The sequence below is a fragment of the Oryzias latipes genome, chromosome 5 (genome assembly GCF_053564925.1).
Source record: "Oryzias latipes strain Hd-rR chromosome 5, Olatipes_Hd-rR_3.1".
In the NCBI taxonomy this organism is placed as follows: Eukaryota; Metazoa; Chordata; class Actinopteri; order Beloniformes; family Adrianichthyidae; genus Oryzias; species Oryzias latipes.
In genome coordinates, this window is record NC_136241.1 from 20,505,318 (window position 1) to 20,530,510 (window position 25,193).

At 42.7% G+C, this 25,193-nt stretch overlaps 1 protein-coding gene across 4 annotated transcripts in view; it reads right to left on the reverse strand.

Annotated features, from left to right (window-relative positions):
• LOC101154771 (RNA-binding protein Musashi homolog 1) overlaps positions 1-25,193 on the reverse strand; it is a 38,632-nt gene that overhangs the window by 11,672 nt on the left and 1,767 nt on the right. The window contains exons 1-7 of one of the 4 annotated variants that reach the window (XM_078947456.1): positions 24,265-24,397; positions 22,132-22,216; positions 13,757-13,797; positions 13,257-13,338; positions 13,046-13,130; positions 3,878-3,919; positions 3,421-3,513 (exon numbers count right to left, since the gene is read on the reverse strand). In XM_078947456.1, the coding sequence (XP_078803582.1) occupies positions 3,421-3,513; positions 3,878-3,919; positions 13,046-13,130; positions 13,257-13,338; positions 13,757-13,797; positions 22,132-22,214 (426 nt within the window). In that variant the 5' untranslated portion in view covers positions 22,215-22,216; positions 24,265-24,397. Of the gene's footprint in view, positions 1-3,420; positions 3,514-3,877; positions 3,920-13,045; positions 13,131-13,256; positions 13,339-13,756; positions 13,798-13,890; positions 14,283-14,313; positions 14,499-18,777; positions 18,858-22,131; positions 22,217-24,264; positions 24,398-25,193 lie in introns of those variants that run through there. The other 3 variants (XM_023955029.2, XM_023955028.2, XM_023955030.2) reach the window with 3 other exon arrangements.

Genomic DNA, 25,193 nt, shown 5'->3' on the forward strand with positions numbered 1-25,193 from the left:
TGAAGTTTGCATAGGTGTTGCTCTGAGATGTGCCCTCAAACAAAACAAACCTCAGCCTGAATCAAAGACTTGCATAAATTGCACAGTGCATCCTATGTTTTGCTAACAAGGCGGTGCCACGCTAAGAAAATAAACGGGACAGCGAGTCCCGCTCCATCTTAACCTGCACCTTGTAACCAGGCTCAGATAATAAACAAAAAATACCTCCTGCTCAGCAGGAATGCACTGTGGGATTGCTGCAATCCACGATGCAGCTTTGGTCTCACGTGTCCAAACAGTCCAAATATTCCTTCATCCTGTGGAGGGAGTGTTGTCTTAGATATGAGCGTCTGTAATCACCGGGGAGAACCGATTCGGCGCGGACCCGCTAAACAGCCATTTTAGGAAACAAGACACATGTCACAACATCCACCTGAACCGGTGTGATGCTCACACATTTAGCAGGAGGAATTAAAAGAAATTATATCCATCTGAAGCGGCGCCTTGAAGAACGCCGCCATACTCCAAGCGTGATTCAGGGGCCAACAGAGAGAAAGCACACAGCCAGACACAAGGCAGAAGGAGCTTCACGCTGTTAATTTCTTCCAAGCCATTAGGCCAACATCCTGAAGCAGCGCTCATTTACAGACTGCCCCGCTCACCAACAGCAGCACAGCCGCACACTTCATGTTTGTGATAACTGGATGGCTGCGGCTGAGCGTCACTGTCTGTCTGGATCTGCACAGACAGACAGACGCAGGCTTCCTCTCCTAGCAGCCATGACGGTGACACTGTCACGCGCACACTCGGTTTGCGCGTACGCTCCCCTTTCCCCCTCCTTTTCTTTTTTGAAAGAAACCAAAAAATACGGCATATTACAACAGGACAATGGGCGGGTCACCACAGCAACAACCAGACAGGGACTGTAGCGGGGGCTACAGTGGAGTCTGAAGTACTTTGCTTGGGGCAGGTATTTGGGGAGGGGGCTGCTGCCCCACCAGCAGCTGTTGCATTTGAGTTACATCTGAAGTCTTTAAAATCTTCTAAAACTAGCCCAAATAGACGGAACCCAAAATGAGTTTTACTGTACTTTCTGCACATAAGGCCCACTTAAAAGCCTTAATTTTCTTTTCAAAAAATAAAAAAAGTTCTAATTATAATCCGGTGTGCATTTAACATGGATGAATTCTGGTTTTGCTTATTGCCGAAGCAATTCTAAGGGGTACAAGCTGCTCTGTCAAAATGTTTGGTTGGGCATTATTGGGGAAACAGTATCTTGGTCACAGTTTTAGCGGTATCCGTCTGGTTTTTAACGTGTTGCATACAAGGTTGGGAGTTACAGGTGTTGTGAATACACGGCTAATGCTTCTAACATGGCTAACGTGTATTGTGTTACAAACAGATTCTAAGGTTACTGTGAACGCAGTCCAGTATGAATGACTGACAGACTTATCTCTAAAGCTGCGTACACAGATTTGACGCGCGTTCAAGATCACGCTAAATGGTTCATTTTTGCCCATGGTGTTCACACTGGACAAGCAGAGAGGGGCTTCTTCTTTTTCTACTGTTTACTAGCGCAGATCCGCCACATACTGTTGGAAGAGGCTTGGTGCAAACCTGTTACATTCATTGTTAGTAGACCTGCACGGTATGAAGAAAACTTGCGATTTGCGATATTAGTGATCAATATTGCGATGACGATATAACTTGCGATACATGAACAAATAGCAAAACAACCAAACACATAATTTACATTTCAATGCAACAGTTTAATTGAAATAACAGTCAGCATTACTTAACTTATACTCCAAATGACCATAGTCTACATACAAGGCGAGCATGTAACATAAAAAGGTCTCCATCCGATTGGTCAAATGGATTTATTGGATTGATTAAATATTTCAAGCTGCCATAAGATTATTTTAGCACATTTAAGGTTGCCATTTATTGACATTTTTGAAGACTTTTGCAATGAGCTCATTGCACTGCTTGCTATGGCGATAACGATAAATTTGCAATTTATTGTTCCGGCCTTATTGCTAGCATCCTTGCATTGGTGGATATGGATTACCATCATGTCAGCAGAGTGGTCTTGGTTTATCTTTGTTTGAAAGACAAACATGGATGTCTTCAGGGTCATCGCTGTGTCTCAGTTCCCCAGGGGAGTTTTACCACATCACTACCAAATTCGAATCCCTGATTGGTAGCTACACGTGAACGTGAGTTTTGAATACGGAAGCCCTAAAAGCGCATTTACATACCTTTTCATTGGAAGTTGCAGACGGCAGTGTGCGACTTTACTCTTTTGTCTCACTTAATGCACCTTATACTTTGGTGTGCCTTATATAGGACATACATTCAAAAATAAGCCATTCATTGACGGTGCGCCTTATATTCCAGTTCACCAGTATAGTGGGGGAAATACGGTAAGTACTTTTACATTTTAGAGGCTCTCCAGATTGCCGGCCCCCTCCTTCCTACAATGCACTTCTGCTCACTATCTCAGCATCCCCCACTTTCTCTGCCCTTCAACCTTTCCTGAGGTCCCCTCCCTCTGTCTCCATGGGGGGTCCCTTCTTCTCTTTCAATCCCCAGCCATCTACTTCTTCACTTCCCCTCCTGCCTTTTTTTCCCCTCCCTTTTTCCCAGCTCCTCATCTGTCTACGCGGCATGTGCTTGCTCTTTTCACCAAATTTCATTCAAAGCACCTACAGCAACACAAACGCTCAAATCTCAAAAATGCAATAACATACAGCTAAAACAGATAATAGATGATCAGCTGAGGAACACTTGGGTGTTTTCGCCAGTTCCTAAAGGTTTTCTTTGTTTAAGCTCTGTATGAAGTTAACTTTTATCGGGGGAAAAAAAGAAAAAGAAACGCAGATTTATCAATAGTACCACCTAGAGACTCTTGTTTCTCACAGTAAATTTCCACAGCTGCTTAAGAGTAAAGAAAAAGACTGCAGATAGTAAAAACATTTCATTTCTGTCACTTTAAACCCACTTTAAAGTCAATTATACCATGAGCTAACATGATAACATAAGGCTAATTGGCATCCAGGCTATGACAACATTTTTTAAAAGAAGTCAAAAACCACAGAGAACAATTTCAGCAACAAATCAAAAAAGTGTTTAACTTTTCTCTATTGTAAAAAAATGTTTTGCCAGCTAATATAGCTAAATGCTTACTTAACAAACTAATAACAAAATAGCCTGTAAGATTATAGTATTTAGTGTTTGATTTACTTCATACATTTTTTTCTGATTTTCTTGTTAAAACTGCAACCTACTAAGAATGGAAATTTCTGCCTAAAAGTTCAAATGAAAAAACAAAACCTGGATTAGGTCGGCTGACCTGATCCATGTGTTCTTAAAGGATATGCCAAATGTACAGATGAGCAACAGACTAGAAAGCATTAGACAACAGAAGGCTCACTTTACCTTTCCAAACTGGTCAAAGTACTGCTTCACATCTTCAATGGTGGTATTGACTGACAGACCTCCAACAAAGATCTTCTTTGTCCTGGTGACCAGCTTGCAAGACAAAAAGGAAGAGGGATCTTCATCACTAATAATCTGATTTGGGGCTAAAACATCTGTGATAAATAGACTTTTTGTGGTTTATTATTTCCAACGGGCTTCGGAAATCTGCAGATTTCAGCCAAGTGCACAGGTGAAGTGTGAGGAAGCAAACATTTGTATAAGTCCAAGTGTTTTCAGGGGTCAGAGGTCGGGTGCAGAGTACAGGGTCATCATGTCATGTCAAACAAGTTTGATGCAGCTTCTATTTGGCCATATCCCAGACTCTAATCCGGGCCAGCCTGGGTTGAGGGGATTATGGGTGACGTGTGACATCATCTCTGCTCCGTCTTGCCATAACCTTTCATGGTACACTCACCTTAGGCTGTGCCCGGCGGGGGAACGCCACCTTTGGGTCAATCTGCAGATGAGAAAAGGAGCTAAAATGAGTTTCAAAAGGAATATAAGAGCCTCCGATGTGATATTTTTAACTCCAACAGGAAGCACTAAAGAGATAATCCTTTCTCTGTGGTGCAGCTATCAATATTTTATGGGAGCACATCATTTATGTTTATGGTTAATTACTTTATATCGAGATCTATTTCCCATCCTATTATAACTAAATAACAAAATCCAAGTAGGCTGTCAGGATTTTTGGCTCAGAAGACCTTTATAGAAGCCAACTTTAATCCCAGACTACAAGCATCAACATAAATAACCATGTTTGACTGTTAAACTCTCTGGCTCTACAAACAAAAAGAATACAAACGCAAATTTAAAATAAGCAATATTTGATTAGCCCAAACTTACCATTAAAACCTTTAAATAGTAAGATGCTTAACCAGACATTTTGCAGAGTACATCAAAAAAAATTCTTCTAGGAGCTTCCACATAACATTTTTAACCCCAAACTCCTGCTGGGACCACTAAAACCCTGAAATAGAAAGTTTGCTAATCAGCGAATATGTATGGAAGTGCCCTGTTTATGCAAGCCTCCTTAAATCCAAACACTATGGTCAAACCAACAAGCAGAAGGAACAAGAAGGAACAAAACACACAGAGATACCCATGCATTCTTTCTCAGAACTGTGTGTTTCGACACAACCCGACACATCTCAGCCGTGTAGAAGACAGAGCGGGACGGTGTGGAATCTAAAATAAGCGTTTAATATTCAGAATATATTTGAAATAGACGTGTGTAGGTTCTTTTTTTTTTTTTTTGCAATCCCACAAATCCAGCCAGCCTCTATTTTCTATTTTGGATTAGCCAGATTTTACTGCATCCTTATTTCTTCCCACTGGAATGTCTCAACGTCGGTCAAGGTTACAGATAAAATTAGAAGAAAATGAGCTTTGAGTGAGCTGGCCTTTAATAATGCTAAATATGCAAAGCCTGCCCCGGCATTTTACATTTGTGTGGAATCTCGGTGTTATTTGCACTCAAGCCAATGAGCGGGATGATTTTAGGTCACAGGACCTTCCAGTGTATTATGGTCTTAGAGTTCCATCCTCACTGCAATAATTGGATGTGTGAAGCCAAGCCTCTTGTGTCTCACACAGCCGCTATTAGAGGTATTGAATTGATATTGGCAACTTAAAAGAGCTTATCAAACAGCCAGCAATAATTACTTATAATATAGGCAATACATACAACAGAAAGGGTGTTCATTCAATATTCTAAAAACCCTTTCATCTCTTTCCAGTGATAATTGCATCCTTCTGATGACAAATGCACTGGCAAATATATCCTTTGAGGGCCTTTAAGTGCCTCAGATTTTACTACAGCTTTGAGAGAACAGCACTGTGTAACTAAGATGCAGCTGCAGCGCCCTTGGAAGGGATTGCGGAAGGACTTTGCACCTTGAAGTGGGACGCGAAGACTAGAAGAGTCATGTCACCTCCAGCTGGACAGAACACAAAGACAAAGGTGACAAGGACACGCAAAGCCAGCAGCGACGAGCTGCAACAGCAATGCAGCAACGCAGCACACGCACGCCAGGCAAGGGGAAACGCAGGATTTGAGTGCAGTGGGGGAAAATGTAACATTAGATATGCAACTTTTGTGCATTTGATATTTGACAGTGCCTTTTTACTAGAACTACAGAGTCTTTCGATAACCTTTACAGTGCAAGAATGAGGATTCTGGCATGCACTTTAAACAGATTTTACTCAAAAAATAGAACAATGAGCCATTCTACATAATGCATCGATGTCTTTATTTGGCCAAAAGTTGGCAGCCGGGACATTTTTATTTATTTATTTTTGCATTTTTGCCCTCAACTGCCTCACCAAGAAAAGATGCTGAAGCTGCCTGGGGAAAATACGTGGCAGGGTCAACAAGCCAACAGACACTGGGGTCAGAAACCACCAAACATCTGACAGAATCATCCAGGCAGAGGTAAAGGTCCCCCAGAAATAAAAAAAAATGAGACCAAGAACTGTCATAAGACATTGTTTCCATCACTTTCTCCTGATTAAAGGCATTGTACCATACTTTCCGCACTATAGGGCACACCGTGCCACTCTCAATGTAGGGTCTACTGTATATTTAAGCTGATGTGATATATAAGGCGCACCGAACTATCGGGCGCATCAACCGAGACAAAAGAGTCCCAGATAAGCCAGTCAGCCAATAAGTCTTTTTTTAACGGCATTCACAGTAACTCTAGAACTTGTTTGTAACACCCAGTTAGCCGCGTTAGCCGCGTTAGCCGCGTTAGCCGCGTTAGCCACGTTAGCCACGTTAGCCACGTTAGCGTATTCACAATACGTGTGACTACCAACCTTGTTTACAACACGTAAAAAAACAGAGGGATACCATTACAACATACATTACTGTAACCACATGAACTCTCCCAAAGTAGTAACACATAAAAAAAGTATAACACCGCTACAAATTAGCCGTGTTCACGTTTTCACAATACATGTAACTCCCAACCTTGTTTGCAACACATAAAAAAAATAAGACCGCTAAAACAAACATTACTAAGACTATGCTAACTCCTAACCTTATTTTTACCACATAAAAAAACACAGTCCTACACCGCTTCGTGTTAGAAAAATTTAGTGTATTGGACACTCCTGTAAATCTCAAACTTGTAAAAAAAAAAAACACGTAAAATCCCTGAATACTACCACTAAAAGCAATGTTACTCTCATTTGAGCTCCCAAAATTGTTGGTAACAAGTAAAAAAAAAAACGCGTCGTGTTAGCCACTTTAGCGTATTGAAAATACCTGCAGCTCTCAAACTTATTTGCAACACGTAAAAAACTTGACTATTTTCACTAAAAGAAACGTTACTACTAGGGCTGCACGATATGAGGAAAACTGCGATATTAGTGATCTATTTTGCGATAACGATAAATTTGCGGTAAATAAACAAATAGAAAAATAAACAAAAACATCATTCCCATTTCATTGCAACAGTTTAAAAATTATACTCCAAATGACCCTCATCGACATAGGGGACAAACATCTAACATAACAGGCCTCCATCTGATTGGTCAACAATGGGAAGGCGTCTATCTGATTGGTCAGAGCATAAAGGGATTTATTTGATTCGTTAAATGCTTCAAGCTGCTAGAAGATTGTTTTAACACATTTTGGGTTTGCGATTTATTGCGATATTCGCCATCTTTTGCGATATGCATATTGCAGAGCTGGATATTGCGATAACGATAAATTTGCGATATATTGTGCAGGCCTAGTTACTACCATATGAGCTCCCAACATTGTTTGTAACAAATTAAAAAGAAAACAGTCCGACATTGCTACATATTATCCACATTAGAGGATTCATAATAAGACCCAACCAAACATTTTGACAGAGCGCCATGCACCACGCTTCGACGTCAGTAAGTATAACCTGAATTAATCTATATATATGGCGCGCTGTCATTTTTTGACGGTAATATTTGATAATATACAGTAAATAGTCCAACACAAGTTTAGTTAGGTAAACATTATGATGAAGAAACACATTTTATTTTAATGTCTTACATTATTTTATCACATCATCAATGTGGGACTGATCCACACTTCATACATTCATTAGACTCCAACAAAAAAATAATTCTAGACTAGGTTAGACCTAATGCAATATCTGTAATAATGCTACTATAGATATTCATGCCATGCAGTTAAAAAAAACATTCCACTTCAGAGAAAATAACAGAATACCACTAAATTCTAAACTTGACTTGTCTTAGAGGTTGGTAATAATAAACTAAAAAAGCATCTATGAAAGTTGCAGATTAGCCTCAAGGTAGACAAGAGAGGGCACCAAGCAAAATGTAAAATAAATTAGTCAGGTCACTGTTGGCAACACTCAGAAATTGCTCTTTAAAGGCTTGACATTTGAGAAGAGGTGCTCTGGAGTAGCCCTGCTAATCAGACTGCTCAAAAAGTAACCACTCGTGAAATGTGTTAGGAAGGGGACAAAAAAAAGTTGCTCTTCCGAGCTCGACGGAGAAGAGTTACTGAGTGTTGGTGAGAATGGTCTGACTAACATCAAACTTCATGACATCCAACCTCCGCTCAGTCCAAGCAGCTACAGTGACGGCAGAGCCCAGAGTTTGATTTTTTTTAGTGCTTTGGCTTTTAGAGACTAAACTACAACTGATAGTCACCTCACATGTTGCAGAGCCTCCACCAGTGTTACAGACTGGAAAACAAACAGTAAAAGAATAAAAAAAAACATTAAATTATGTTGAAGTAAAAAAAAAAAAAAAAAAGAATAGAAAAGCACACGACACAAAGCGGAGGCATTCATTTGGAAAACAGTCAGACCATGAGAAAGAGGGGCCTGTCCGGTGCAGCAGTGCAGCGGGGGCCGTCCCAGCAGGCAGCCCCTCTGATTTCATTAATTAACAGGACAAAGAGTACAAAACAGATGGGCCCGCAGAGGAACTGGGGCTCCTGTGCTACCCCCACAGGCACAAATGCATGCATGTCCTGCAGCTCTGCACCCACACGGTGCAACTCAAAGATAAACACACACACGCGTAAACACAGTCACACACGAATGTCATTGAGTAAAAAAACATGCAAAAATCCGCACAGAGGCCGCTGCACCTCTTTACAGGTTGAATCTCTGACACGCCCGAGAACACTCCCCCAACAGAACGCCCACGCTGATAAACAACCCCCCACCCCCCAACCCTTCCAGACTCACCCGTTATAACAGCATAATCAATACAAGCTAAACAAAAAGCCATAAGCGCAAGAGGAGACAAAGGGAAACGCTGTGTCGATACTTGCAAGAGTGAGACGAGGAGACTGGGTCTGGGTTCAGGCCGGCGGGGTCAGGCTGCACCGCTCCACAATGGCCCAGTAATTAGTTAAAGAAGCAACGCTAATGACATCCTCTGAGCCAGCCCCTATCTACAACCCCACAACCTTTCCTACGCCTCGCCACGGTGGCTGTGTGGTGGTCAAACACAAGGGTAGGGGAGGAGGTTGTGCATTGTGGCGAGCACTCCTTGACCAGATCCTCCTTCAAAGCAGACCCCCTCGCTTTATCCACAAATCTGAGCCAGGCCAAAAAAAAAAAACAAAAAAAAAAATCCAGTTTGTTTCCTTCAATCCGATTAGTTGCTTTTCCGATCCATACTAATTACAGCACAGGAGCTAAACCCCCTCCCTCACCATGGCTGTCCCTCAGTCCACCCCACCTCCAGTTTTGCCCATGTCAGCAGTAACAGCTAATTTTCTTGTCTGGAGCGAAGAGCCACATCTAAAATCTAAACTCTCCGGTGACCAGGTGTTGGACTGGAGAAGACTGAAGCAATGGAGGGGGGGGGGGGGGGTCACTTGTGCTGATATAGTCGACAGCTAGAGAGGAAAGCAGCTATTTTAACACCTTGCTGGCAAGTACTACTGTAGCTACGCAGACAGTGGTGCTAAAAGCAACAATTACCCGCCACTGTAACACACAGCGTTCGCTTTTAGTTAATGCAAAACACAAAAAATGTAACATTTCCACATTTACCTTTTAGAGAAAACCTATTACATCTTTATACATAAAACTGTAGCTTCGTATTTATGGCTTTCTATTGGCCATTTTGGAATGATAGCTGGCAAATAAATGCCATTAAACACTACAAAGTCTGTGTGGAGTTCCTGACAGGAGAAGTGGTGCCTTTTTTCAATTGTTTTTTTTTTTTTTCTGAGAATATCTGCTCTTGAGTTTTCTTCTTCCTGTGGATTGTTCTAGGTAAAATATTTCTCAGATAAAACAAATAGCAGTTGTCCCCCTTCTTCTCTGTTCAGAGAAACACAACGGCGCACCACAGCCCCGGGGCCATGCTCGGCCCCGGCAGGAAATCTAACCTCCAACCAAAACAACCACCTCTCTCCGAAAACAATAGGGAACCTCTGGTTTTTTGCAGGAGCAACACAGGTAGCAAAAGCAGCGTTTTGTTGATGTTTACACAGTGAGGTTATGTTTTATTATTATTTTCGAGGATTTTTCTGAGGAAAGATTAAAAACAACAGCGGATGTAACTGCACTGTAAATGTTTAATACCAAGTGAAGCAGGTGGAATGGACCTTGCACCGCCTCATGTGCTGTACTTCTCACCCTGTCCGTCCTCATGCAGGTTTGACGCCCATCCATGTCTTTTTTTTTTTACAGTCTTTTCTAAACCAACGAAAGCCTCCACCTAATGTGTTAAAAAGAAAAAAATCCAACAAGCTTCAAATATTCTTCATTCCACAGAGGACAACAATACAGGGGAGAGCCAGTCCAGGTGTGTTACAGAAACACAGTGCTGAGAAAATATGTCGTGATAAACAGATTTTTGGCCCTAAGTTTGTCCCTATTCTATCCCAACATTCCTCAGAGATTAACATTATTCAAGCACTTTAAAGTTTCTACCATGGCAACTGATATTAGTGAACAAATATAACCCCAAAAATAGGATTGCAACAAAAATGGCAACCACATCTTGGTTGGATAGATGATGCCCTGGTGAGGTTCTCCGACCCCAATAAACTACTGCCTCATCAGCCTCAGACAACGCAGTCTCATACCAAATTGAATCGGTTAGTTCAAAAGGGGCCCAAGTCCAAGAAGTTTGTTTTTCCAGGAAATGATTTTAATTGCATAGCTTAAAGGGAGGCTACACCAAATGATTAATACTTTACCCAGATTTAGCACCAGTTCATAGCTTACAAATGCTATAATATGAAGCACCTGACTTTGATAATTTCAGGACTAGCAAACTAAAGCCTCTGGACTTGGGCCCGTCTTGAATTAAACAGGGGCGCTGCCATATTGGATAACTAGTGCTGCCATCAATGGGATAAAGCAAAACCCATGCAAGAGAGGCCCAAAACCCGGAATTTTGCACGTAATGCAATTTAAATGTCAAGCATAGTCGATACATTACAACGGACTTGGGACATTTTTGCACATAATCAGATAGTTTTTCCATTGAAGACCACATAATATCTCTATTCTGAAAAATTGTGGACTTGGGCCCCTTTTGAACTAACCGATTCAATTGTGTAAAGCTACATTCACTGATAATGAAAGATAAATGTAAAAAAAAAAAATTCTGTCTTTGGTGTACAAAACTCTCGTGTTCACGCCCCACTATGCATGTTTCAGCCTCTACGTACAAAACACGCATCCACTGAACCTGGTTCTACTTCGACCACACAGGGATTCGGATTAAGTAGTGATGGAAAGCCTCCCTCTCAATTCACAGAAGTGCCAATCGCTTGAAAAGTAATCATGACGGCGATATCAATGATTGCAGCTTGTGTTTAGCCGAAACTGTATGACACCAAGTCTTTCATGTATCGGAATAGAGCTGTGAAAGAAAAAAAACTGGAGCTTGGACATTTCACACCAAGCCAGTTCCAGCTGTAGGTGGTGGACATGGCTAGTATTAGGTGGCATCAATCCAGTGTGAATACCATCTGCTAAACACATGCCCAGTGTGAAATTAGCATTATTCATTCATTGGTCCAACAGGCTAAACGTAGCAATTTTGTAAAAATGATGCTGTGAACCAAAAAATATGACAGCTCTCACCTCTTTTATTGGTGGAAAATGCCATAGAATAGGATTGATTGCAAACTAATCTTTATTTTAATAACATTTCTTGCGAAAAATTTACCCTTTACTTTCACAACATCCATTTATTATAGATAAGAAGTTCATAGTTCTTTTGTTTCGTTTAACTTTTCCTTATAAAGGGCTCTGAAATTGTAGGATGGCTACATTTTATTTATGATAGGGCAACGCCTAAGCCCACCAGTGGTCTGGTGGCCTTAGGCGTCCAAACCCGTGTTCACACTACACACACACCTTCAAGAGCCCTGGCTCTTGAAGACTTCAGCACTACCTTGTTTTAAGAGGTAATATGAGTCACTGAGTAACACTTTGCAGTTGCTTCCTCTGAAGCAAAAACACAACAGCAGTTCTGTGTGTAATAAATCCCAGTTGTCCACAAAGATTCACTTTTTTTTTAGAATAATTCAAAAATGGCTGCACTTGAACAGAGCAAACACAACACAAGCTGAGCGCCTGACATGACTTGACATAATCTGTGTGTGTGTGTGTCGGTGATCGGCCGCATGACTGAGCCCAGCACCTTAAGTTAATGCAAAATAGCTGAGAAGTTGTTATGGAGACATGAATCCCATTGGGTTGTGCAGTTACAGCACCGTCTCCAGAGGCTGGCGTCACCCCCGGCAACAGACTTGCTCCAACAACTAACCAACTCTACCTTTCTCCACCCTCTGGGCTCTGCTGCGTTTCTGTGCCACCGATTTTCACTCTCAAATGATCCTATTATGTGTGTGTGGTTAGGAAGGACAACAAGCTGACAAAGACACACCCATGCCTCCGCTCCTGCAGCAAATGTACATCACCAGAACAGCATCATTCACACCTTTTTAGTTATTCAAATCCAAGTCAGCAGCTCTGATTCTCACTAAACAAACCACCCAGATTAACCGTGTAATCTCGCCATTATCGCACATGATTCCAGCCCAGCACAAGAATGACCTTCATCTGGCGAGGGACTTGTCCCCTGTCGACTCATTTTCATCTGTAAGTCTGGAAACTGCTCTTCAATCAGAAAATCTGTCCCAGTACTTTTAAAGGAGTTATTTCCCCTTGCAGGCTGGCTCTGCTTCACCTCAGCATCATCAACAGCAAAAGTTTCTTTCCCTGCAACTTTGCCGGCTGCAACCAAAAGATAAAAATGTGATACTGCTTGCAAAAAAAGGAGTGAAAAATGTGAGCATGTGAGCTCTGCATAAAAAAAATCTGTACGGGTTTTGCAGGGTCTCCTACCCCATTCAGGTCCCCAGGTAACCATGGCAATGAAGACCAAGAAAGAACGCTTTCATGTTGGCGCTCTGAACCAGGATTTGGAGGGGGAAATGAGCAGACAGGAGGAGGAGGAGGAGAGGGGAGGAGGAGTGTGGCTGTTCCAAAACGCACTCCTAAACTTTACAAGCCATTCGGTAGGAGGTAGAAGGCAGAGGCAGGGGGAAAAAAAAGTTGCCCAAATGGCACTAAAAACTCACCGTTTTGGAATCAAGCTCGTGTCTGTTTTGCGCCAAAACCTGTTCCACCCCGGCTTGGTCTGCGTATGTTACAAAGCCAAACCCCCTGCAAAAAAAGGAAGACACACAGTGAGAATCACGCAGGCTCACAGAGGCGCACGCAGCCTTCGTGGAAAAGCATGAGGTCGTCGTTGATAGGCCGGCGGGGCGCACACGCCTCCCTTTTTCTTACCTCGACCGCTTGGTAACGGGATCCCGCATCACCATGCACTCCTTCACCTCCCCAAATTTACCGAAGTACTCCCGCAAGCCCTCTGCAAGACATCGAGGAAACGCTTAGAAACAGAATTACCCCATGCACACAGGCTTGGGATGGGTGGGGGGGGGGGGGTGTAATGGAGGGGGTCAATGAATGAGGACCACGTTGTGTCCGACCACAAACAAGAACACTAATGTGACACAGCAGCAGCAGCTGGAGAACAAGGAACAGCCATGCGCTCCGGACATCAATGAATGAGCCCAACTTCTGTATAGACGCAGAAGAATTGTGCGTGATGGGTCCCACGCATGAGCACGAGCCGTTTAATCCGATGAGTCTCGCCTAAATCCTCATCCCTGAGTGAGGAGCAGGCTCTGATTGATCCACCTCGCGCCAAACTTTATAAGGAAGCATGCAGGAAAGCAAAGACTTTTTAATAAAAAATAAAAAAAGTAGCGTGCGGGACAGCTCACCTTGTGTTGTCTGCCAACTAAGACCCCCGATGAACATTTTGCTGAGCGAGAGAAAAACACAAGGCATTTAAGACAGATTTTTAAAGCGCAAACACACATTTCGAAGCAAATCTGAGGGGATTATGGGTCAATACAGCATCAATAAAGTCAGAAAGAAAGCATCGGCCATGTTGCGAAGTCGCCCGTCCGCCAACCGGGCCGTTATGATCTCCGTGAGGAGGAAAAAATTAAAAATCAAGGATTTTCCAGATGATGGAGAAGTTGTAATGTGGCCTTCTGGAGGGAAATAAACAAACAAGAGAGGGGAGGGGGACAGGCGGAAAGCAGCGGCGCGTCTGCTCTGCGCCTCATCCGCTGAGTGGATCCATCCCACACATCGAGAGGCGCGCGCGCACGCACAGACACACGCGGCGTGCTTGTCTTTTGTCTCGGCTTCAGCTCCTGCAGCTGAACTCAACTTAAGTCCAAGGTTGAACTCGAACCGGGCCGAGAGAAGGCGAGTGGATCGCGCGGGGCGCCTGCGCAGGAGCGCGCGCGCGCTCGGGCCGTTACCATACCAGGGGTCGTGGGGGGAGTTGTCCGTGCCGGAGGACAGGCTGCTCTGGCTCCCTTCCGTATCCATTCTGCTCTCTCCGCTGCTGTGTTCCCGCACTGTGAGGCGAGGAGAGGCAGTGGAGGCTTCACCGCTGCTGCTGCTCCAGACTCAGGGGCGGGCAGCGCGCGGCGGGAGGGGGGGGTGGGGCTGGAGGGGGTGGGGGGTCAGCGGAGGTGGGGGTGGGGAGGATGAAAGAGGAGGGGTGAGCGAGGAAACACACGAATGCGTACACGCTCCGAGTCAAGCTCCGCCCCCACCTCGTTTTTCCCGTAGCCTAACCCGGCCCCGGACCTCCCCTCCCCTCTCCTCCCCTCCCCTCCCCTCCCCTCCCCTCTGCCTGCTTTTATTCATGCTGCCAGTGGCGCTCTCCCTGTAGTGTTTCCCCGCCGTTCTTGTCATTGGTTGATCGCAACAGCATGGTCCGTTAAAGGGGACATGTATTTTTTTTTTGTTTCTAAACCAAAAGTTAACACAGTTTCCTGAGGTATCAGTGCCACAGGGTCACACAAGGCTGCACCCGTTTTCTTGTACCACACTCTGAAATCCATTCATAACTGTGCCGCCTCTTTTCTCTGTTTTTGTTCCACAATACCGTTACCGTACACCTAAGAATACATCAGATACACCACAGGGGGATAAAAATTGACTTTAAAATGCTCACATTTGTGTTCATGGAGGGGTAACCTGTAAACTTCCAAATTCAAGCACACAAATACATTGGAGCCAAATCAATTTACTTTAACAAATCCCCAAAGAATCCAATGTAAATATAGCAACTATAAAATAGACAAAACATACTTTTTTACATACCCACTCCGAAGATCTTTTGAACTAGTTTCACTTTGTTTACACTTTTACCCATTAGCTTACAGCCCCTCATAACCCCAACCTAACAGGTGCAACAAAAATGGCGAGAAATATTGGAGCTATCCAACCGTACAGTTTTGAGCGAGATGCCAGCTTGGACGAGAAAAACGAAGACGTACATGGATTTATTTGGCCGAATCCAAATTGCTTCCCTAAACTCTGGCTCCTCCTTTTTGCTCCAATTGTAGGGGCATTTGAAGTTGTGGTGGTGTCCAAAAGTGTTATTTTAAAGAAGACTTAGACCTGGCTATCCCTCCACCCGTAGGGTGATCTGCATCACGTTTGTGGCTAGGAGGAGAAACGCATTTCTTCACGTGGGTGTGCTCTGAAGCACAGAAGTTGACACTTAAGTATTGAGTTTTTGCATGACTTTATAAAGTTATCAAACCAATGTTGTTATGTATTTTTCGAGCACTGGCAGCTACGGGCTAAAATAGATGACAGGCTGCTATTGATGACGTCATCAAATGGTGGTACCGTCCAGATTTGAAGATGCAATTTATTCCATATCTCTCCGCTTGGATGGATAACTGGGGGTAGGAAAAGGTCGAAGGAGTAGGGAAACAATGCAGATTTGGCCTTTGTCTTCAAGTGGATACATCAGAATGGAAAGGAGCTTGTAGTCTTCTGATTGTAGTTTGTACGTAACAACTACAAGCTTTTCCAAATGCCATTATTTTTACTTGATCCTGACTTACTACGATTTGAGCAAGGAAATACTCAGAGACACAGTTTTAATCTCAATTTCCTTTCTAACTGTCTAAATCATGAGAAAAAATGCTTCAACAATAATTTAATTGGAGTGGGTCTTTCACAACTTCTTTACATCCGCGGTTAGATTGTTATACTAACGAAAAGTATGTACCACTTTATAGTATCTCAGAATTCTTCAAACACAAGAGTGTGGTCTTTTGTGTGCCACCTTTTCAGTTTGTAAGTTCTGCATTGTCTTCAAATCATCAATTCAATTCAAACAACTTTATTTATCCCATTCCTTAATATCATTGAATATTTATCCAATATTCAATGATAGTTTCCTTTAAGAAATTTCAACCATTGACTAGGCTTGCACAATAAATCGCAAATTTATCGTTATTACAGTATCAAGCTGTGCAATATGCTAATCACAGAAGTCTCCAAAAATTGGTAAATAAATAAAATAAATGCTAACCTTAAATGTGCTAAAACAATCTTATGACAGGTTGAATTATTTAACGAATTCAATAAACCTCTTTATGCATTTAACCAATCGGATGGACCCCTTTTATGTTAGATGCTCTCCCCTTTGTAGAGGAGGGCTGTTTGGAGTGTAATTTTAGTTATGTTGACTCTTATTTAAATTACACTGTTGGACTGAAATGGAAATGATGTGTTTATTTGTTTTTCTATTTTTTCATGTATCGCAAGTTATATCGTCATCACAAAATTAATCACTAATATCGCAAATCACGAGTTTTCTCATATCGTGCAGCCCTACCGTTGACTGTATCTTTTAACATACATCAACCTGGACATGGAGTGTTGCGGGTCTTTCATACACCATACACTCTCACCCAGGCGACCCAGCTGGGGTTTGATCAGATCCCAGCTTGGGTCCAGGTAGCTCTACCCACCCACATTTCTGCCCTCTGTGTCCTCAGCTACCTTGATGGCCACTTGTGCTGCCTCAGTGACCTCCTTAATTCCCCTTTGTTTGCTGGCCCCAGGGATGCCTGGCACGTTGTATGCCCTGCAAAGCGACTGGCCTCCAACCGTTATCCTGGCTCTCTACTACTAAGTCACCATAGTTCACCCTCTTCCTCTCATTTGGCTCATTGATCCAACTGGATCGACAACTGGACAAAGTGAGTGTGACGTTACACAGAAAATGACTTACTTCCGGCTCCAATGAAATGAAGTTATTTCAGTCACCATTTTTTGCGATTTGGACACCGCCAGCTTGGAACCATGTTAATTTCTCAGTAGAAGTCTATAGGATTTTGGCTTCTTGGAGCCAGCAGGTACTTCCTGTATGGAACGCGAGGGGGGGAGGGTTCACTCAGTCCGTACAGTCATTGGCAGCAATTAGCAAAAGTGGCACTGCTAACATTAACATTAGCCTGCTATGTCCAATCTGTCTTTTCTGTAGTGCTTAGATTAAAAGAACCCCCCACTGAGAGTAAATTAGTGATAGTTGGTATCTGGTGGTTAGCATTCACCTACTGGTTAATTTTCTAAATGGGTATTTAGAATCCTGGATATGTGGACACCAACTTAAAAACAGAAGCTACAACTTTGTCAGTCAGTCTGTGCATAGTCTTTAGTGGTGATTCAACCTCCTGGAACCATAATCTGGCAGCATGGCAGCCCAAACAAAGGGATGACATAATTGTGTGTTAAAGAGTTTGAATCGATAGTTATGTGAAAGACCCAAACTCGAGCTCACAGAAAAATAATTGTCTTTTTCTATTCCATATTTTTTTTACCACATGCTAAGTGATGCAAGATGCATTGTAATTTCTCTCTTTTCAGTTACTACTTAACAAGATGAAGGAAATCCAAAAACAAGGACTTCAACCGGTGGATTTGAATGAATTCCCATGGGAGAAATTACATTGGAAATACAAGTACAAGCCATGTTTTTTAATCATTCACTGAAGCGCTGTCACTCATTAGGCGTCTCTGCATATCAGTTAAATTTCTGACTTTGCTTTCAAAAAGCAGGGGTAATGAACTGAAAAACCATGTCTTTCTCCAGCGCCAGGTTAGGCCTCAGGTGCAGGGCAGATTACCGGATGGGTCTTCTGGGTAAAAGCCCAGACTCCTGAGGAGTCAAGGGGATTCGTGTTCTCACACAATAAAAATATGAAAAAGGGAGGGAGAATGGGGAAGCACAAGGAGGAGAAATCATGTCAAATGAAGAAAATTTCACACAAAGAAACACATTTGATGAGAGTGTGAAAACACTAAGAATGAACACAAAACAGCAACAAAAAAAACTCTTGGTGTTTGTACAGATGAAAAGGTAGTGAAAATTACCAAAATAAGACCAAACTGTTCCTAAAAAGAAGAGAAAGTTTACCAGAGGAAATTCTCCTCTAACCAGGAGTAACTTGGCTTTTAAGCGAAATAGTCACAGAACAAACAATTTGAAAAGGAGGTTTCAACCAAACTGGCTCTGGTATGTAGAGTAGAAGGTAGAAATAAGCCAGCATTAATCTTTTCTTAAAACACAGAGAGAAAAGTGTTGAGGTGGCTGTTTAATCTCACTAAAAATATTCACCCTTGTAAGCATTTTCTTGAATGAAACGTTTTCTGGAATTTTGTGTATCAAAAATCAAAATTTGTGAAAACTAAAGACTCAGTCTTCTGGTAGAGATATAAGAAACTCCCAAAAAAAAGGAAAGGTAAAATCCAAGACACTAAATGTCTAAAAAAAAGAAACAAAAGTAAGACAAAAATGACCAAAGTCAAGGAAAACTGAAAACAAGTACCGGTAGTTAAAAGTTATCTAACCCAATTGACTTTATATGACAACTGGACTGAGTGAGTGTGATATCACCCATAGAAAATGACTTACCTCTGGTCTCAGCCAAATGAAGTCAATTCAGTTGCCACTCTTTCTCTTAAATTGTCAGTAAGCAGCGATTGGTCCAAGTTGGTCTGAGTTAATATTTATGGTGGTTAATCAGGAGTGAGCTTTTTGGAAGGCCACACCCCTACCACTTGAAAGCGGGCTCAGGAGAAGCTGTCAATCAAACATTTGAACAACTTTCTCTGCAGAAAAAATACAATGAGAAAAAATATGAGATTATCAAGAAAATTGGATCAGAGCAAGAATAATTATTCTGACACATTTAAAGACTGAGTCTCTGTCTATTACTCCATAGAAGTTTGTTACTCCATAGAAATCTTTGGGATTTTGGCTTCTTGGAAACAGGCGTTACTTCCCATTTGGAACACCAGGGGGGCCAGGTTATTCAGTCCAGTTCTCATATACAGTCAGTGTTTGACCCCAATAGAAGAGCTGGTGTGAGTTTGTTCTCTGAGTTTCTTTAATGTCTACCGGCACACATTTAAAACAGCTGTGGGCACAGCAAGACACCCTTCACCCAGTTCTTCACCCAATCACTGCTCGGTCTCCGTCTAAACCTGAGCTCATTTAACAACCTTCCCTTCCAGCCCTTGTGACAGGCTGTCCTGACCAGCTAAGTGGCAGATTAGCAGCATTACCTCTAAGTCAGACGTGTTCTTGGCCGGGGTGAACCCTGTCAGCTGAGCTTTCTTCAGCTGCCTGGACACAACCAATCACAATAGCTGCACTTGCTGGATTGTCTTGTCCAAAGCACCTACACTGAAGCCTGTAAGAGGTTCAGCATACCTATTCTGGTGTAGAAGAAGTACCTCGGAGCATGAAATACAGATTTGATCACAACATTTCTGCTCCTGACTGAAAGTTCTCTGCTGGGATGAGTGAACTCTCCTGGCGCAGCATGATGATCTGTGGATGTGCCGGTTCTGTGTAGGGCCGCGGGGTGTTTGTGTGTGTCAGTGAGGAGAGGCAGGTTAGGGGGAGGGTGTGACCATGGCCTGGTGGACCATGGCGAGAGAGCCGTATGTAGGACAGGGCCCCACTAAGGCTAACCTATCCGGAGTTGGAGCTGCGACTGGGCGTGCTGAATTTCTGCATGCATGATCAATGGCACTGAATTAAAAAAAGGGGGGGAGAAGAAAGACAGGATCGTTGGGGGGAGGGAAGGAGCAAGTTAGGATGCAAAAAAAACACAGTTCAAGGCAAAATTCTTGATGTCGAAGCCAGAACAGTTTGGAAGAATATTATTGTGCAGAACAGAACAATAAAAACATTTTCCAGCTTGAACAACTTTGACAAAGTCAATTTATGGGGTTGGGTGGAAGTTCTGGTGGATTCAAAGACCTGGCAGAGTGTGCGGGGTGTAAAATTCACACTAGTGTTTGTGCAAGAGTATTTTTAGAAGACGTCTGGTGCACCCATCAGTTTCCTCAACTCCGTGTCATCTCCATCCTTATGTCTTGCTGTCACTCTGCCACATCAGTGCCCTACAGCTGTTTGTCTGATTCAGGTCTTCGGGGCTTTGTTCCCTTGACTGCAGCTGACCCTGAGTGGAAAGCCTTTGTCTGTGTGCAACCTCTGACCTGAGGGGGGCCTGGGACCTGCTCCCAAACCCAGTGCAGAACCGTCTGGCAAAAAAAAGCTCTGAAGAAAAAAAAACCTTCTAATGATCTAAAAAAGCTGCATGAGAGCGGACGGAGTCGGCCGTCACGGACAAAACCCTTTATTTGAATTGGATGCAAATATAAAGAATCCACAAAAAAGATCCTCAAAGTGTTTGACATGAAACACAGGCGGTGAAAAATAAAAAATGAAAAGTTTAAAAATGAAAGGAGAAACCAGGAGGCCATTTTAAGACGCTTCATTTGCTGTGGGTGTTTTTTTTTTTTTTCTTTCACCTGGCAGGTGGCGAACTGAAAAAATCATTACAGGAGAGAGGAGTTGGGAGGAAGCAGGCACACCTGTGAATGCACCAAGAGCTCCGCCTCCATTCTCCTATCACAATCCCTGCATCCCTCTGGGGAAAGGTGTGGCAAAGGCAGACACACAAAGACGGGAGAGAAAGGCAGAGGAAGGAAGAGATTGAAGGGGAGATTTAAATGCAACAGTTGACTCAGGTTTGAGTTAGCCTTTTATTAATCATGTGCACACACACACACACACACACTAAAAGAGGGCTTCCAAAGGTAGCTGCAGGCTTCCTGCGAGTGTAAACACAGCGCAGCCTTTTTACCTTAATGACACAGGACTATTTCAGTCCGACGGCCGCATGGGGGTAAACAGCAGCGGAAATCTGTGCTGTAATACCACACAGACAGACGGCTGGGCGGATGGACGCTGGAGCACACACACACAAAAACCACATAAAGGCTTCTGGGTACAAATCACCTGAGACCTAACACTTAAAGACAGATTGTCAATACAGCACTTGCCACCGTGGAAACTGGTTTGGGAATCACAGTTTGTTAAATGGGCTGCCCATCCATCACAGCTGCTCTGGGTGCATTATTAACTGGGATATAACTAATTATCTCCTGTCTGATAGACAAAGCTTCTCATGGAATAACATTCTGCCTCAGTTCATACTCATATGAGCACATCAAAAGGTTCTGTAATATCTATATACTTTGTCCAACTGTAAAAGCGGATGTTTGCACGGGTTTACAGCAGGTCCATTATCCTTTACGTCTGCCTTGACCTCATTCAGGGGTGTGTGATGAGGTCACAGGGCAACTGCTGGGAACGACACAGTGACACACACACACACACACACAGATGGAGTCACGACCGTCTCTGAGACCATCGCCGCGCTGACGTGAAAGAAAAAGACGGCACGGTGACTCATCATTTCTTGGCGGGTGATGTCGTCTTAACACGTGATGGATCTCACACCGGGGCCTCCGGGCAAGATGAGACAGAAGCGGTGGAGGGGTTGGAGGCAGAGTGACAGAAAAGCATGTGTATACAGAGAAAGCATGAGGAGATACTGTGAGGGGGGCCAAGAAAGCCTCCCAACCTCTCCTCAAAGTACCTTTGAGGCACAGACACACGCAAGACGAGTGGCAGTGTGTATCTCCTTTAATCCTTTTTCCACCCCCCCCCCCCCCCCCCATTTCTTTTCAGCAGGACCTATCAACGCCATTCCTGCCTTCTATTTATAGGAGAGTGCTGTCCCCCGTCCTCTTGTGTAGACATGCATATGAGTGTGTGAGGGAGCTAGTTTTATGGGGAACCTAGATAAGACAGTGGCTCCCACCCCTAATCTCTCTGTGGTGTGATTTCCTAAACACAATATATGGGGAAGGCAGGTACAAATGTGTGAGTGAGGCAGATTTCTCCCACCTGTACTGTTGTTTCCGATGCGGCGAACCACAACCAGCTGTTGAGCCAATGTTCCACGAAAGCTCTGAGGATGCACGAATCATCCCTGGAAAGAGTGTTTATTTATTACTCTTGTGTCTGCACATGAGCTTATGCTAATATTAAGGCCTCAAATTTAATCTATAACCAGAGTCCTCCACAATCCACTGACAGTTTCATGCAGTACAGCTGTTTTAAGAGGGTGTGATGCAGCCTGATGGAAGACAGACCGCCTGATGGAAAACTGGGTATTGATGAATGACCTCACATAAAAACTGCACCCAGCTTTGTGGTCTCATCAGCAGCGGACGTCCTCTGTCATTTTTTCACATCTTCCAAAATGATATTTTCTCTATTTGTTTGTTTGTTGGTATCAATTTTTCCTTGTGTTTTTGAAATGAATCCACCACAGTTTTTGACTTAGTTTGGTCACTTTGGGTCACAGTAGGGAGCTTGTGGCTTGCTGTAGTAGCTTCTACATCCCACCTACAAGCTTTTTCCAATGGTTTTTTTTTCTGTCTGCTCCTGATTTGCAACAATTTGAATAAAGAAATACTCAGAAGTGCAATTTTAGGCTTTCTGTACATATGTCCCCCATCATCAGAAAAATGGCACAAGAACATGATAAAAACATGATTTTCATCAGAGTGGGTCCTAAAAACTGCCAAGTAACTGTTATACTTTAACTGAAATTTTTTGGGGTGATGGGGGCTCGGTGTTAGACATGGTTGATGGACTGGAAGGTCACTCGTTCAAGTCTGACAACAGAATTCAACAGTTTGCTCCACTCTCATCACTTACATTGTGACACTTAGCAATGCAGCGGTAGTGGATGTGTGCAATGGTCATGGGTACATCTGTATAGGTAAAGGGCAGGTATGAACATGAAAGCTCATTCATAACAGGCATCTGCTATAAAAATATACATTTATGTTATGTAATATGACCCCAATTATGAGAGTTCCTCCACTGTGTTTTAGGATTATTTTTCTTCCTTGTATTTTCTCTGTGCTGCTGCGTGGTACTCCCCTTTTCTCAGGTTTTTAAGAATTGTATAATCTTGCAGTTGTTTTTTTTCAGAGTGTGCAGGTTTTCTTCTTGGATACACCCAGAGGCTGACCTTGTGTAAATTCCCAACCACCACGTGCGCCTACTCAAATTTCCATTGAGAATCTTTGTTTCACATTCTAGCGCTTACATGTCAGAGCTACAGCAATGATAGCATTACCTTGATAGACTCGGGAAATTGTTCAGATATTTCTGGTTTATGGTATGCAACTAATCACTGATTTCCATTAAGGGGAATTTTTGTCTTGTGTTTAAAATGTTCCTCCCCCCTCAAATCATATGTGTATTCCAATACACAGAGTAACAAAATGAATCTGTGAAATAAAATGATTTGATAAAAAATATTCAAAGATTTTTTCCATGGATGTAGCTTTCTGGGCTGCACAGTGGTACAGTGACTAGTGCTCTTACTTTGCAGCAAGAAGGCACAGGTTCAAATCCTGGCTACTATGGCTATGTACTATGGCTTCACAGTCCAAAAACATGCTTAATCGGTTATTTGGTGAACATATATTATTTCTAGGTGTGTGTGATTAAGTGGCCCTTAAACAGACTGTTAAGCGTGTACCTCATCTTTGCCAGATAGTAGCAGGATAAGCTCCAGCAACCTACCCAGGATGGAAAGATGTTTTTCCTGTTTTTATTAAGTTTTAGTTTTGTCACTATTATGTCAAACTAACTGTTTATATTGTAGAAACAAGGAAATAGTGATAAATATTGCTGTTTATCTTGGAAATCTGTTATCTTTAATAAATAACTTCAGTATATTGGATCACTTTACCTTCTTTAAACAAGAAGTTTATGTGAAGAACAGCTGCTGGAATATTTGCATCTAAAAAGTAATATTTTTCCCAGAGAATAAAAAAAGAGTGGAAAAAGTTGTATGAAAGGACAACCTCAAACACGGCTTTTTGAAACGGGTAACACTTTGTGCTGTAAATCTGCATCTGTGTCAGCTCTGATCCAAAAATCGGTGTAAAATTGAAAAACTTTGACCACTTCCTGTCTGAGTGCCTCAAAGCCACAGCTGCGACAACAAAGACTCACAGCAATATTCAAAGATGACGGGACATCCCAGTGGGCGATCAGCAGTTGTCTTTCATCTCCCAGCCCTGGTCTGATGTAACACTGCAAGGTGTTTTCTTTTTATGCCGCGTTTAAAGCAAAAAGAATGAAGTCCTGAGAGAACAAACACCAGAATTAAAGTAAAAGTCTTCGGGGGGAAAAAAAAAGGAACCAAACTGTTGAACAAAAACAGCAAAAGGGGTTAAATGAAAAGAACAAACAAAGTGTGTAGGCTTTCTCAGTGTGGGTCAGTGTGTGTGCAGCTGTGCAGTGCAGGAGTAAAGGTAGGAGTGAGCAGAGGGGGTCCATTGTGAGCCTTTGTGTGGCTCAGATTGTCCTCTTCTCTGGGAAAGAGGAAACTCAACACTCCTCTCTAGAGGTCTAGTTACCAGGTGAGAGAAGTGGAAATAAAAGATAGAGGGAGAAGCAGAGGAAGAGTGAGAGCTGCAAAGGTGTGGAGAGAAACAGAAAGAGAAGGACGGAAAAGATTAGGAAAATCTGCGTTTGGAGGCTGGAGAGACCGAGAGGCAACGCTGGGAAAGAGGAGACAGGATGGGTTTGTGTGGTGGGGGGAATAAATGCAGAGATTTGGTTCAAATCCCACTAAGACTCCGAAAATGGATGAACAATCCTAAATAAATATCAGCAAGGATTTAACCCTCTGGTATTATTACACACGGCCAGTTTACTCAAATAACGATTAGGAAGAAAGGGAAAAAGAAGCAAACATCACTCAGAACATTTTGAACACAGAAAAATATTAGCATTTATGTTGACCTTTATCGTATCAGGCATCCTGGGAACTTTAATGGAGAATAGCTCCCCCTAGTGACCATCTTTGTCTCTTTTCCTCATACCTATTTTTACCTTCAATTTCGACATAAATAAAACAAAAATGACAGGATAACATC